Source organism: Perkinsus marinus (genome assembly GCF_000006405.1).
Source record: "Perkinsus marinus ATCC 50983 genomic scaffold scf_1104296939964, whole genome shotgun sequence".
NCBI lineage: Eukaryota > Perkinsozoa > Perkinsida > Perkinsidae > Perkinsus > Perkinsus marinus.
The window spans coordinates 4618-19719 of NW_003212979.1; the positions used below are offsets into that span (position 1 = coordinate 4618).

At 46.9% G+C, this 15102-nt stretch overlaps 3 protein-coding genes across 3 annotated transcripts in view; all 3 read left to right on the plus strand.

Annotated features, from left to right (window-relative positions):
* The window catches only part of Pmar_PMAR005457 (hypothetical protein), a gene marked incomplete at both ends in the record, with an annotated part of 3739 nt that extends 3129 nt beyond the window's left edge, over window positions 1-610 (plus strand). Inside the window, one exon of the mRNA XM_002782171.1 lies at window positions 350-610. Within this exon, the coding sequence (XP_002782217.1) occupies window positions 350-610 (261 nt within the window). The remainder of the gene's footprint in view (window positions 1-349) is intronic.
* Window positions 611-6095: 5485 nt separating this feature from the next.
* Pmar_PMAR005458 (hypothetical protein) lies at window positions 6096-7126 on the plus strand (the record flags this gene model as incomplete). Its single annotated transcript, XM_002782172.1, has 5 exons — window positions 6096-6107; window positions 6167-6229; window positions 6305-6391; window positions 6439-6580; window positions 6726-7126. The coding sequence occupies 5 exons, from the start codon at window positions 6096-6098 to the stop codon at window positions 7124-7126; spliced, it is 705 nt and encodes a 234-aa protein (XP_002782218.1).
* Window positions 7127-9926: 2800 nt separating this feature from the next.
* Window positions 9927-10322, plus strand: Pmar_PMAR005459 (hypothetical protein; the record flags this gene model as incomplete). The annotated part of the gene is made up of 1 exon (XM_002782173.1): window positions 9927-10322. The coding sequence occupies one exon, from the start codon at window positions 9927-9929 to the stop codon at window positions 10320-10322; it is 396 nt and encodes a 131-aa protein (XP_002782219.1).
* Between the last annotated feature and the right edge of the window lie 4780 nt (window positions 10323-15102).

Genomic DNA, 15102 nt, shown 5'->3' on the forward strand with positions numbered 1-15102 from the left:
AGGATGGTGTTGATATCCATGTCTAACAACGATTAATGGTGGCTCGCTGCGTTGAAGATGGTTTTCCGGTGGCAACTTCAAAAACGGTCTTTCACTATCAGGATGATCCTGCTAGTACATTGGGAGTTCCGTGGCATGGGGCAAGAGGAGATACGATTGGTGTATCTTTTAAACCTCCTGACAAACCACCCACTACAAGCAAAGAACTGTTGTCTATGACTAACTCGTTATACGATCCGTTAGGATTGGTAATTGAGCTAGACATACAAGGAACTTCTTCAGTAAGCTCGTGGATCTATCCCAGAGAAGTGATACTCCTATGAGTACTGAAAGTGGAAAAGATGCTCAGACTGGCGACACCCAAGACAAGGTGGGTGACATTCAAAGTCAGATTGATGAGATTAAGTCCAATTTGAGTCGTTTGACTACGGTGGTTGAGGAGGTTCTCCAAGACCGTGGCTCTCGTGATTGGGTACATGAAGACTATCGTGGGCGTCCCTATAAGAAGAGGTGGGGTAAAAGATATGGTTTTGATGATGGTTGGCATAAGAAGGGTGATGATGGTTGGAATAAGCGCCACTCGAGTGGTAGCTCTGGCAGTCGTTGGTAAACTCTCGCTGCGTGAGGTTTAAGTACTTTTGTCTGGATAGTTGGTGTCATGAGCCTCACCATGATCAGACTTGTAAGTAGAATTGTTACCTCTATTAATGTTATTGTACTTCCGCCACTGTAATTGAGTAGCTTACTGTTTAAGTACACTCGTAGGTGGGTCTGTACACAATTACATTGCCGTGGCGGGGTGTGTTGTGAGCAAACTGAGTACTTGATTTTAGGGCGTGCGCGGTAGTGTTTGCTCTGTGTGATCGTAGACATTCAAGCTAAGTAAGCTAGAGCTTGTATGTGAAGAATAGATAAGGTTAAGAGTTTTTATTGGTTTGTGGTCCTTACTGGTTGGACCATCCTTACGTGAAGTACTATCGCTGCAACCCAAGGCTTGGTGGGTTGATTATTATCTATCCATTAGTATTAATTGGTATTATCGACTGGTTATGTTAATCTAGTGGGATGAGTGTATCTTCTCGCGACATTGAGAACATTGACATGGAAACCCAGAACGGCTCCCAACAAGTGCACGAGCACCAGATGGCTCAGTGCTCTTCAAGCCTTGCAGCGTCTCCGTCGACAGTATACTCCATTTTTTTCTGACTATAGATGGACAGCGTAACGGTTTCTTATGGTTCAAGTTACGGTGTGTGTGACATAAGCAGTTTACTGTTACGGAAAGGCCTTACGACTTTACGGTTGGTGCTTAACTTCTTTCTTAGAATTATGGCGGAAAGATTGGGTGTAATGCACTCCACGATAGCTCAAATAGCTGTTAAACTCAGTTTTTGTTGCTCGGATCCAACCGGACCGCTGAGAGAGCAACATTTGGTTTCGCATTTACCACTCGTCTCCTTTGCAAATTCCGTCTATCTTACGGGGCTTGAAGCGTACGAGTAAAACTGAGCCCTAACGACCCGTAATGTAATTCTGCCCATCTATAAGCATGTAATTCGACCATCCTCATCGGTATTTAACTTAGATTAATAAGTTAAACTTTACCGTTTGTTCGTGTTTGACGGGCAAGTCATGAAAAAGGGCAGAACTCGGGACTCAATGAGCGAATGACAATGAAAATTGTACTTCAGAAGCTCTAAGCCCGGAAAAATCGATTGGTATACCTGTTATGGTATACCAATCGATCTCGACCGTTTCGCATCTATGGTGCATGGAAGATTCTCGCGCACTTTCCAACGTTCGCGTTTGATAAGCAAGAGGAAAGGCCCATACTTCGTGAGACTTCCGGTCCAGCCTCCTGCCTAGCCGTCTGTCTCAGTCTGATTGATGACTCTCGACTGACGATTGTAAGTTTATGAATCTGACGGAACCATTCGCTAAATTCAGACTACAAATCGAGTTCGAATGTGAAAACCTCTCCATCGCGAGCCTGAATACGCTCTTCCAGCTGCATCGCTTTCTCATCAGCCATCCGGGGTGCTTTTTTATGTACCTCGGCGTCATGCTCCGCTTGCTGCCGAGCTAACTCTGATTTATGAGCCTATGATGTAAAAAACATGGGGATGTGATAGATGTCCGATACCATCTCAGTGAGATGATCTCACGTTCAAAGCCTGTATCAGATCACAGCGAGTCCTTCCGAGCTCCTTGCTTGTATAGTCACAACTGAACCACCTCATCACTCGTGCTGGAGCAGGATAGATCACGTCATCATGGTACATTCCAAGTCGGCTGTTAACATCGCGATCCCTTCATAAGCACTCGAATCGTTCCACTCAGCAACAACTACGGGACTCCCATCTAACACCGCCTGAAGGATCAAATGAATACCCTACTAACTTAGTAGGGTAACTCCAGTACTATAGCCCATGAATTCCCTAGTATAGTTCCCTACTATAGTCTATAGTAGTACTAAGCAGTTACAGCTCGAGCACCTGCACACAGACCGCAGTTCCGGTGGATTGCTTCGCTTGAATGCTATACTCGAGTTTATTAACATCCCTATTAGGGATTCCCTAATGAGATTGAGACACTCCTAAGCCTCATGGTGTTCGCATTACAACCGAGAAATTTCTCCTTGAAGTCTCTGCAACTCCGCTCTGGTAGCCTCATGGTCTTCTGTCTATGATTGCGATTAAGATAATGATTTAGTACAGTAGTTTTGCCTACCTGCCGAGCATTCATGTGCTTGCGACGCTCTCTTCTCTTGTTGACCATCAAATTGGAGAAGCTTGATGTTCACGTCGCAAAAATATCGGATTCGGAAACTCAACGTAACAGTACTTGTACCACATACATGAAACATGTTGAGCAAAGAATGGCGACACTTCATATTGGTCCACCTAAACTCCTCGCTAAGAACCTCTTGCTGCTCCGGTGAGCAAGACCCTCGGTAGCCCCGCGGTGAGCTCAAGGGCGACACCCGACCATCAAAGGAGATTCCCTTGGCGCACTCGCTTGCTACCTCGAGATCTACGTCCGTCAGCGACACAATTACAATCGAAAGCTTGGGAGAGCAGGTTCTCGGTAAGCCGTCGAAACACTCGAGGCTAACACCCAGTAATACTAGGGAGAGCCCTTGGCACACTCGCTTTCTACTCCGAGGTCTACATCGCCCTGGCATGTCTCCAACTGATCAACAATCTGGCGGTGAAGTTGCGCGCGCCCAACTCATCGATTAGGTTTTTACTCGAATGAAAAATATGACACGAGTTCGACTCTCCCTCAAATAGCTTCTCTTTGGCAGCCAGTGTGACCCGCCTTGTCATTGTTACTTATCGACTGGCGAGACTAACAACCGAACTATTTGCGTGCTCTCCGTATGATGGGTGACGCTGCTCATCATTGAACAGCCGATAGATGCTTGAGACATCATGCCTCAATGATCATAACACATCAAAGATCACTGCGTGCATGTTTCATTCTGTACTAAAATACTGTCTGGAAAAAATGCACCATGTGTCAAGAAGCCAAGATGGAGCCTTTATCTCAGAAAGAAAAAGCAACGACGATTCTCGCTAGTAGCGAGTTGCTACCACTTGGATTGGGGTCTGGAAGTTCCGGACCGAAGCCCTCGCAGGAGCCTCGGACAAGAATCACATAATATTCAATAACTATTGGTTATTACCTAGAACATTGAGTTACTCAGCTAGCTCTTTCCGGATTCCAAAAAATGCTTTACTTGGAGTGATATGACAAGGGTCATACTGGTGGTAAATGTTAAATTTCTTTGCGCTTTGCTTCTCCTCTTCGCTGTGCGAGGAAGCCCTTCACCATTCCTGGTGTATCCCCCATGCGCTATAGCAAGCTTGAGATAACAAAATCGCGGAGCGAGCTTGCGAGAAAAAAACATTGCTGGGTGCTCCGTCAATGCTTCGGCGCTGATCTACTATCACATATGGGCCACATGACGTATCTGAGATACAGGAGAGGGGAATTATCGATAAACCTGATCGCATTGAGGGCCCCACACTGTCAGGGAACTACTATTGTATGCTTAGTGGACGTGTAAACTGGGGTATCCTTTGAGAAGGGAGATGTGTCTATATGCATTGGTACCGTTCGATCTTCAGAGGAGCTATCGACCGATTGCCTTGTCGTTCATGATATAAAATATTGATTATAAATAGAGGACAGTGACTTCAAGGGAAGTTTCCGCGATAATGAATTCCATGCTGAATTATATCTTGTATCATCCCTTATAATATGGGTCTGCAACGGACCAATGCTCCATTGTACGTTCACCGATCAGTTGAGCAACCCTTTCTATGAGTCAGTTACAGCTATCACTGTATCTTATTCATACACAACCCACGGAGGACTCTCGGTCGCTGAATCGCTAGCACTGGGAGTACTGAGTGGATTCTACTCTGAGACGTTCACGCTTGTGGGCGCGCGCTGCGGACTGCGCAATTTTTCGTAGATACGTCTTAGGAGGATGCTCACGGTCCTCTGTAGCAGGTGACTCATAACCTCATAACTCACAGTCTATTACGAACGTTTTATATCCTCTAGCTTGTCCCTCTTGCCTCGAACATGACCTGAGTCCCTCGGACTGAGAGTCATTTTGAGGTTGTTGCACGTGATCCACGATTTACGTTTCCCGTTATTGAAGGACTTTGCGTAGTAGTGTTTACTCTGTCAAATATCGATAGAGCAACCCGTTGCCAAGAAGCATATGCTATCAGTCTGCATTTCGTTCCATGCTTAATGGCAATAGCTCTGCCAAAGGATGGAGGAAGTTCCTCCGAGGAACCACCGATTTACACGGAGCGGTGATTGGTCATGTTCAGAGCAGAGTCGGCCGAGTCTGATGACATGGATGATGAGGTAGTTTGATGACGAGGAAGTGGGGTGAAGCATATCATTCAGTGTTATACCAGTGTACACCTTGAGTGTACCTCATATTGGAATTCTCACTGTTATACCAGTGTACACCTTGAGTGTACCTCAAATTGAAATTTTCACTGTTATACCAGTGTACACCTTGAGTGTACCTCATATTAGAATTTTCACTGTTATACCAGTGTACACCTTGAGTGTACCTCATATATTAGAATTTTCACTGCTATACCAGTGTACACCTTGAGTGTACCTCATATTAGAATTTTCACTGTTATACCAGTGTACACCTTGAGTATACCTCATATTATATTAGTGTACACCTTGAGTGTACCTCATATTAGAATTTTCCCTGTTATACCAGTGTACACCTTGAGTGTACCTCATATTAGAATTTTCACTGTTATACCAGTGTACACCTTGAGTGTACCTCATATTAGAATTTTCACTGTTATACCAGTGTACACCTTGAGTGTACCTCATATTAGAATTTTCCCTGTTATATTAGTGTACACCTTGAGTGTACCTCATATTAGAATTTTCACTGTTATACCAGTGTACACCTTGAGTGTACCTCATATTAGAATTTTCACTGTTATACCAGTGTACACCTTGAGTGTACCTCATATTGGAATTTCCCCGTGTCATATTAGTGTACACCTTGAGTGTACCTCATATTGGAATTTCCCCGTGTCATATTAGTGTACACCTTGAGTGTACCTCATATAAGGAATAACCGTAGTCTAGATATTATTTGCGTGCACTACGTGGTATTTTGTGGCCTCTTTCCGTTAATTGTCATTAACTTGGAAGCTTCTTGGTCGCCTTACGCGACTCGTTCAGACAGTCGCGGAGATAGGAGAAGAGCGGTAGTTGCCAGAGAGGTACTTGCTTTGAGACGCGCTGTTCGGATTTCCTTCCTCCGTGGTAGTTGGCTCAGAAGCAACGTCTGCTGTCTGAGAATAGTTCATCGCGGACGCGAGTACAAATGCTGGAGGATAGCGCGGTAACATTTCAGTGTCGTTGCTGAACAATTAAGCGTCAGGCAAAAATGAAGAGAGAGTTACGTCATAGTAGCACAAGCGTGAGTCTCGATCATCCTCCACGTGCGCTCCTTACTGTAACGATAGGTTCCAGTTAGCGCTCTGTCTGACAAAAATGCAGAAAGGTCAGAACATGCCCTGCGGAATCTAATGGCAGAAAAGGTAAAATCGAATCGAGAATGTTCAGTTTTTATGGAGCTGATTGATGCTTTCTTTCTCAGGCTGAAGTTGAGAAGAAGGCAGTAGATTCAGAACAGGCTTTACTGAGGCTGAAGGCGGAGAAGGTAAAACCGACTGTGGGTGTGATACTCCTCACTAGCTAGCTGATCATAAACTGTTGTTGTGTCTTTATACTGCAGGGTGAAGTTGAAAGGAGAGCTGAGGAGTCGGAACAAGCATTGGAGAGATTGCAGGCGGAGAAGATCCAAGCCGTTAAGGATGTCGAGGTAACTACGCTATTCCGTTGATCACTCGGGAGTTTTCCTTGCCTCAGACTAAACTATTGGAAGCTAATGTTCAGCATGCGGACTCCCTAATCGCGTTACAGCGAAGATATGAAGAGCAGACTCGTGACGCAGTAAGAACGTTCGCACGATATCATGCGGTCTACATGACTGTTCATCTCCGGACTACAGGTAGGAGAGCGTTCCGAAACGGAGATTTTTGATGAATTTGATGCGGTATCTCCAACCCGAGCCGTTTCTACCCTTCGAACATGTACCCAGAAGCCGAAGTGGACGAGCACTTTGTTCGCATCGCAATCATCCACTTCATCCGCAGCGATCCCGAAAGCACTCAAGAGAAAAACACCGGCTTCGGTTGTCACCGGTAAAAGGAGGAAGAGATTGCGCAAAAGCGCGAAACTGGAAGTCATCGTACGCATGATGAAAGACGGTTGCGTGGGTTTCAAGGTTGATTCGAAATATGACGAGTCTCATAGGCTGGATATAGCTCTTTACCATAACGGCAATGGGCAGAGGGTCTCGGGTGATCCCGAGATATTGGATACTGTGTCCATTGACCCCAAAGGCATTGCTAGGTTCTCCTGGGCTCCTGAGCTATGGAATCGCTGGCTGGGAGCTCACAACGATATGACGCTAAGGGCCATAACTGATCATAACGAATGGTGTGCTATTCAGCGTCTCGATGTCAAGCCCGTAAATTCGGCAAGTAATGAGTGATGTGCATGTTTCGGCTTTCATAATTGAATGTGTTGCGCTCTCGAACGATTGGGCAATGCGTGAAGCTTTGGCAATGATAGAACTATAGTTTTCGAGATCGTCTAAAGATGCCTGGCACTATTGTATGGGTACCGACAAATCGTGTTGCTGGGTTCCCCCCAAATGTAGACCGCTTCAAGGAAACTTTGAGAAGACTCCAGCTGGATTTTATCACCAATTTACAGTATACTAGGGATAACTACGCCGTATACTACTGTGCAGACCATCAGGCTTGCCAGAAAAGGATAAAGATGGTGAATGAGGGGGAATTCGTTCAAGTCTTCGAAGCAGGTCAGAACGGAGTATTGTTGTGAATCTTCAACGAATCATGACCCATCAGGCCAACACAGCAATATTCCGCGAGAACGACTTCGAGCGCGTCATCCGGTGTGGATCACTGGCTATATTCTGGAGAGAATTACTCGGATGAACATGACTGCCAGCGAGATTTTCGCCAGTCTCGCTGACGATCATCGCGAGTACGTTCTAAGCGGCAGGATAACACGGAATCAGGTGAGCTCTTAGTGGTTCATTCGGAATTCCATATAGTCTTTGGCCACGTGCACTATATCGCCGGCGGAATCGCAATAGCTCTCACAGTGAGAGTCTCACTGCGACCAACTGCGAGTCTGATCCAAGGAATATGTCTTCCATGGAAAGCCCACCGTAGATACAGCAGATAATCTCAACGATTCATAGAAGACGCGAGGCGGGACTCCCGCGTATCACGAACTACTATGAATTAGAGATATATTTGCACCATCGCGGCTTACAGACGAGATCTTGGACTATATTCGAGAAGACAGGATTCCTGAGAATGAGTTCATCTATCATGGTGGATATTGGCAATCACCCCATTTCGCTTGCATTGTTGGTGGAGCAAGTAATATCATCAGTATCGGGCCGTGTCGTCCTGGACAACTGGACATTCATCAATGAAGGTATGTTGGCCTCACTGTATTGGTTCATTCGGGCGATGCCTTCCGGATTTGCTTTATACATGGATGCGCAGAACAAGATAATGCGATCAAGTTTGAAAGTGGCATGGGTCGGAGGAATCAGAATCTGGTGAGTAATCATAATCCGATCGAGAGTTTCTGTGGTAAACGAATCCACAGAAACTCGCGCCACCGCAGAATCTGGTGACTCCGGGGATGGTAATGCGGGTACTCGCCTACACTGGTGACTATCATGCAGGCCTGGACTCCAGGCCCTGGAGATAATTCGCGGATTGTCAGGACCCTATCGGACCCTTATCATCGGTCCATGACTAGTAGCAATCGGACAAATGTCAGATTCAGCGAGTGAGGAGTCTGATGAGGGGAGTTCTGCACTTTACGAACGTCATAGTATTGTCCTATCGACCTCCAGTCCTACGAATCGAGGTGGGTTAGACAGTAGACACTTGGGATCTGCTGTAGTGTATTGTTCAGATGTTAACAACAGTGCAGAAAACGTGAGTCCCCAGTCAGCGAACAACAGCATGACAGATAGCTCAGCTCTGTATATGCCTCGCGCTCCTTCGATGGAAAACGGATCAAGGAGCTCCGCAACGGGTGATTCACGGGACCATCAGCTAGGGGAGTCCGCGTATCGGATTCAATCTAGCTTCGGTACAAGTGATATTATACGATTTCTTCAGGGAGTTCCGAACTATATGTGAAGCACTAACGCGTGAGTTAAGTTGTGTATGCTCGATCACACGAAGTTGTGAGCGTCATACGATTTCGAGATCGTGAGGGCGAGCGCTGAAGATAAGTCTGCACGCACGCACTGCACTGGGGTCTCCCCCCCTCGAAGGGATGGCAATATTATGTCTCCGTGTTCCAACTTCTTGCTGGAGCACGATCGCCTCGTCTCATTTTCCTTGAGAGCTCCTCTTCTCTTGAGGACTCTACCCGATCTCTGTCTACTCCCTGGTCGGGACTCCCTCTTAGAAGTCTCCTCGAACACACTCTTGCTCCTTCTCAAATGTGGAGTTCGAGCTCTCTAGACTCTGTTCGATGCGGCCAGTCCGCTCACAGAGTCCAGTTCAGGGCTTACTTGCTCTCCTATTCAACCCTGTCCAATCAAGTAATCTACCACATGGGCAGGTCTTCTCAGACGATTCGTCTACTATTTCCTGGCTCACTGTCGATTGAGTGGTTCGAGCTGATCCAGACCCCTGTTCGATGCGGCCAGTCCGCTCACGGAGTTAGGTTCGGTTCTTACTTCACCTCTCTCTTCAGCTCAGTCGTGCTATTCTTACATGGTTAAACGACAATCTTCGTCTCACGCGTCTTCTCCTCCCAGACCGTCCAAGTCTACTAAATCGGTAAATCCGCCTTCTGCATCCAGATCTATCAGACATCGCAACAAGCACCACTCATCACATGCAACTCCAGCTAATGCTACTGCTACGTCTCCCTCTCAAACTGAGGTCCACCAACCTTTCAACTCGCTGGACTCCAACGACTTCGATTATCAAACTCTCAACCTCCCTGAGAGTCATATACCTGCTCTACCTGGTACGACTACAACCTGCCTCGACCCTCCTGATGATTCTCGTTCTCATGCTCACGAACTTCACTTACCTTCAAAGGTGTCACCCTGTCCAGCCCTTCGAGTTCCCGGTCACCTGGTCGCCGATTTTGGAAAGGACTGCAAACTTTCCTCTTTCCTCAATCGGCCTTGGCACGACTTCCTGCCTCCTAGCTGGAGTCGTATTAAAAACATCACTCCTTCTAACCCCCAATCTCTGGGTGCTCTCAGCACGGCTCTCATGGCCGCCATGGGTCTTATCAACCGCCTCTCCTTGAGCGGTCTCATTGATCCTATAGCCGGTACATGCTTCATGGGCTCCTTGATAGATCTCGGTTTCGGCAGAGACGGCACTTCACGTTGTCGTTATGGACTGGACTGCCTCCTTGTCGAGCTTTTCGCCGCTGTCACTGACGGACGTATCCCAGATTGTTCACTACGTTCTCCCACCAATCAACGATCTCCTATGCTCGAATCTATCTTAACCAGATTCTCTGGCTTCGCACCTCCTCCTCCTCCCGTCTTTGCGACCTCTGCGAAAGGTAAAGGCAAAGGCAAAGGTTCCGTGGTCAAACTCTATTCTACCTCCTCTCCTACTACCGAATCTGCTACTAAATCCGATATCAAACAACAATGATCTATTGTCATCCCTTTTTCCATAAACAGTCCATTAAACCCTGGTTTCATCACATTATGTCTCAACCATCATACTCATTTATCCCACTTCTTATCTTACCTGAGTCCACTTAATTATCGTTTCGAGTTGTTCCACTCTCTTACGATAAAGCTAACATGTTTTTCCTGATCTCACCTCTCCGTAGTTCACACTTTTGCATGTCCGAACCAACCTCTCCCCCTCCTCAGAAACGTGCTCGTCGTGGCACTCGCAGCTGCAGACGTAGTCTCTTTCGTAGACTCAACAAAGCTCTCATTGCACATCATCTCTGCAACCTTCTAGAAATTGCTCTCGAAGGTGATCTCTTCATTCTCCGGCCTACGTCAAATGATCATGTCCTTTATGGATATCCTTTCGAGGGGAGCTCGAAGCATCTATTTCAAACGCTCCAGAAGGTTGACGACTCTTCTCTTTCTTCTCCTTCGGATGTTCTCAGTTGGGCTACCCAGACCGCCTTCTCTACCAGAGGCTCTCCTATCCTGCCGACTATGCTTTTGGGTACTTTGGCTATACATTCAATGCTATCAGAATCAGAACTCATTCTACTGCGTGCACACAATACATCAGTACTCTCAAAATTACTGGTGGACTCTCCTTCGTCAACGTCGCAGGCTCCTACTTTCCCCAAGCTCGATCATTGGAAACTCGGCAACATAGACACCCTCATCAAGCTCTCTCGATTCAGGGACACATCGATAGTTGCCAATTTAGAACGTGGCTTTAACCTCTGTGGCAATATCTCCGACGGTGGGTTGTTCACCGCTTCAAAACATCCTAAAGTCGCCTCCATTGAACCTTCAGCTCTGGCTATCACCAGACCAGCAGTGAATCGTTTGATACGGTATCTCCAAGGACCCATCAGTCATGATCCGGAGCTGAGATCAGCCGTCTGCGCAGATGTTGTTTCAGAAGCTTCTCTCGGTCGAGCTGTCGGTCCTCTTTCGGTCACTTCTGTCATCTCTAAACAACACCCATATTTCATCTCCCCCATATTCGGGATACGTCAATCAGATAAGATCCGCCTCATCTCCAACTACTCTTATACCAGCAACTCTCTGTGTCTGAACGCTTCTGCCAGTGTCTCGCACAAGGTCAGTATGCCTCGTATGACTCATCTCGCCGAGATAGCTCGTCGACTAGGACCCTCACCCAAACTTATCGCCAAGCTTGACCATGAGAGTGCCTATCGGCAGCTCAGAATTACTGAGGAAGATCAGATGCGTGCACTAGGACTATATCTGGATGATCAACAACTTCCAAAAATCGTCAAGCCTCTCACGTGTCCGTTCGGAGCCACCGCAAGCGTTACCAACTATCTACGATGCAGCGAACTCCACTGTCATCTGTCTCGAGCATTCGGGATGGTCAACGCTGTCAGCTATATGGATGATTATATGATCATTGACTCGGCAGCACTCTGTCATTCTGCCTACGTCTTTGTCGAGTTCATCAACGAAGTCGCTACTGGTGGTATCATCAAACACGCAAAAGACGCCCCCCCTGCCTCAGTCAACAACATCCTCGGCTTCGAGGTTCATCTGGAACACGGAGGGTTCGTCATACGGCTACTACCGGCACGACGAGAAAAACTACTTGCAGATCTACTCTTGGCACAACACCAACATCTTAGCATCACGTCCAAGTTCGCTGGACGTCTATCCTTCGCCTGTGACTCCCTCTTCGGACGTGTGGGTCGTGCATATGTTCGAACTATCATTCGTTATTCCCGAGGTCTCCCTATCGATAATGATCTCTTGAACACCTCACTCCGAACCCTATACTCATTGTTCAACACAGCTTCGAGGCCAAGAGATCTGGTTGATGAACTCTCTATCGCCCCACACCCGGTTCTAGCTTTCGCCGACGCTACAGGATCGGGCGGTCTCGGTGTCGTCCTCTTCGACAAAACTCAAGACAGTCTAGCGTTTGGTTTCACGCAGTTTCCCAAGGCTGAATCTCCCCACATCAACTTCTTAGAGCTTTTAGCCGCCGATTTAGCTCTCAGCTCGGCGGCCAAGTGGCGCCCCGGCTCAGACATAATACTCTTCACCGACAATACTACTACTGAAGCTATCATTTGTCGTGGGTCAAGCTATTCTCTCTCCTTGAGCCAAATTGTGGCTAATATCTGGTTACATATCGCATCCTTGGGCATCACCCACATATTCGTGACCCGCATATCCTCCTCATTGAATCCAGCTGATTGTGTTAGTCGAGAGGACTTTACAACTCCTTGGATTAGAAGAGCAAAACGACTATCTCTCATCACGCCTTCTTGGTGGGATTCTTGAGCTATACAGTTCTACTTATCTTATACATTATAACCTTTTATATGGTCTCCCATCTCCGCTCACCATTTTCTCGACTCTCGTCAGAAGTCGTGTTCGCTTTATAATGCTTCTTCGCAGTCATTCATGTCATCCGACTCCTTTACTTTTGACCTAACCAACATCGCTGCGCGGGTTCTCGACCATCCCGAGAAGCTCCTCAGCAGACTCAACGACGACCACATCAATTCTTGGCCCTTATTCGCTTCATGGCTACCCACAGACCTCTTACCCGGAACTCGGCTAAAACTCAACCTCCTCAAGGCCTGTCCCGAGATCCGAGCGCGTCTCTTTACGTTGAACCACAACATCTTCCAGTACAAGTTCAATCTCCCAATTCGTCATCATCTTGCCCCCGCAACCTGGAGATCATACTCTTCGGTTATTACCAAATATCTTCATTGGCACTGGTCACAATTCCCTCATATTCCAGCTCTTCCTGCGTCCGCATCGTCCGTTCGTCACTTTGTGACCAATACATCAGGTCACTCATACTACCTGGCCGCTTTAAAGAAGATTCACCATATTCTTGAACTTCCCGTGCTCTTTGACGACGATCTCACTCACGCGATCAACAAAGGTCAACATTTACTTCATCATGACTGCGCCCGCGACAAGGCTTTTCTCAAGCTCCACCAATTGAACGATCTAGTTCAGATCGCTCAGTTGGATAACCATCATATCTTCGCTGCATGTGTTATCTTGGGTTACGCGTTTAGCCTGCGTCTCCCTTCTGAGCTACTCAACCCCGAGAATCGGTTCATTTCGGTAACTCCAAGCTCCTGCACTATCACCCTGAGAAAGCGTAAAAACGAACGTCGCCCGACTCGACTACGCCGGAAATGCAAATGCTCCACCTGGGGTGCTCATCTTTGCCCTGTCAGAGCTGCTCGCCTACTCCTCACGTCCACATCTACTCTCACCCCCTCAACCTTCAACAATCTCCTCAAGAGGTTTGCCTCACAGACCACTATCTCTAATCCGTCGTCCTTTTCTTCTCACTCTCTGAGACGTGGTCGGACTGACGACCTCTTCCATTTAAATGTCCCTCCACAGTGTCTAGATGCCTCCGGTGGTTGGAGAAACCCTCGCACAAGGTTCTACTATATTGATCGCTCCCACAATCTCTCTCAAATGTAATCATTACCTAACCACTTAAGTACACATGCCCATGTTGGATTCTTGTAACATGAGTCAATACAATTCCCATCTCACCTTCCATGGGGTAACCTCTTCCACTCTCATCTCTCACACCGCGTTGGGGACTCCGATTCGAGTGTCGAGGTCTGACGAGGCTGATGGCCCTCCTCGCTCCCCAACGTTGTGATTGAATGGAGATTCATCATCCTCACCGGATCTCGAATCGATTGTATGCTCGATCACACGAAGTTGTGAGCGTCATACGATTTCGAGATCGTGAGGGCGAGCGCTGAAGATAAGTCTGCACGCACGCACTGCACTGGGGTCTCCCCCCCTCGAAGGGATGGCAATATTATGTCTCCGTGTTCCAACTTCTTGCCCCTCCCACCACACCCGGTGGGGACTCCGATTCGAGTGTCGAGGTCTGACGAGGCTGATGGCCCTCCTCGCTCCCCAACGTTGTGATTGAATGGAGATTCATCATCCTCACCGGATCTCGAATCGATTGTATGGAACATTTTCTCGTATAAAATGAGTGATCAATGAGTAGTGAATTGCGGAATAATTGGAATTGGCCTATCTCACCGGTTATTTTAGGGGATATTCGTCAGGTAGAGAAGAAGAAGGTATTCAGGAGGATAGCACGTAGGCTTTTCGAAAGTTACAACAACTATGTTCTGGATGATGGGTATTCCGTGATAAGTTATCACTGATAACCGCTCTGACTCCACGCCTGTTACATACTTATCATCACGCTAAACGGCGAAAAATTTTCAGAGCACTATTTACGATATGAAAACAGAAAGCATGTAATATCGATGAGAAGTCGTCATTGACAACTTATTCGAGTTAACAGGACACTTGCACTTGCCATTGTAAGAGCGAACAGTATGTTACGTGTATAAGATTAATTAGGGTCAGTAACGGCTCTAATGTAGATGCATATAAACTCTATATTGTTGCCAGCAGCATAACCTTCCCAGCGCGATCCCGGGATCATCCGTAGATTTCAATCATGTATCAACAATCAGTGACTGAATATAAGTCACGTACAGTATGGAATATGACGAGTGTCGTAAAGTTTCATCTCGTACGTTACGATAGCTATTTCACTCGAGATTTCACTTATTTCACTTGGTGAGACCGTTCTCACTAAAACTGAACTCAATTCTTTGAATTGGTAAACTCACTATTACTTTCTATAGCTCATCACTACTGGAATTCCACTCTGTAACCACCTTTGACTAAATTCTCATGATGGTCCTCCATTGATG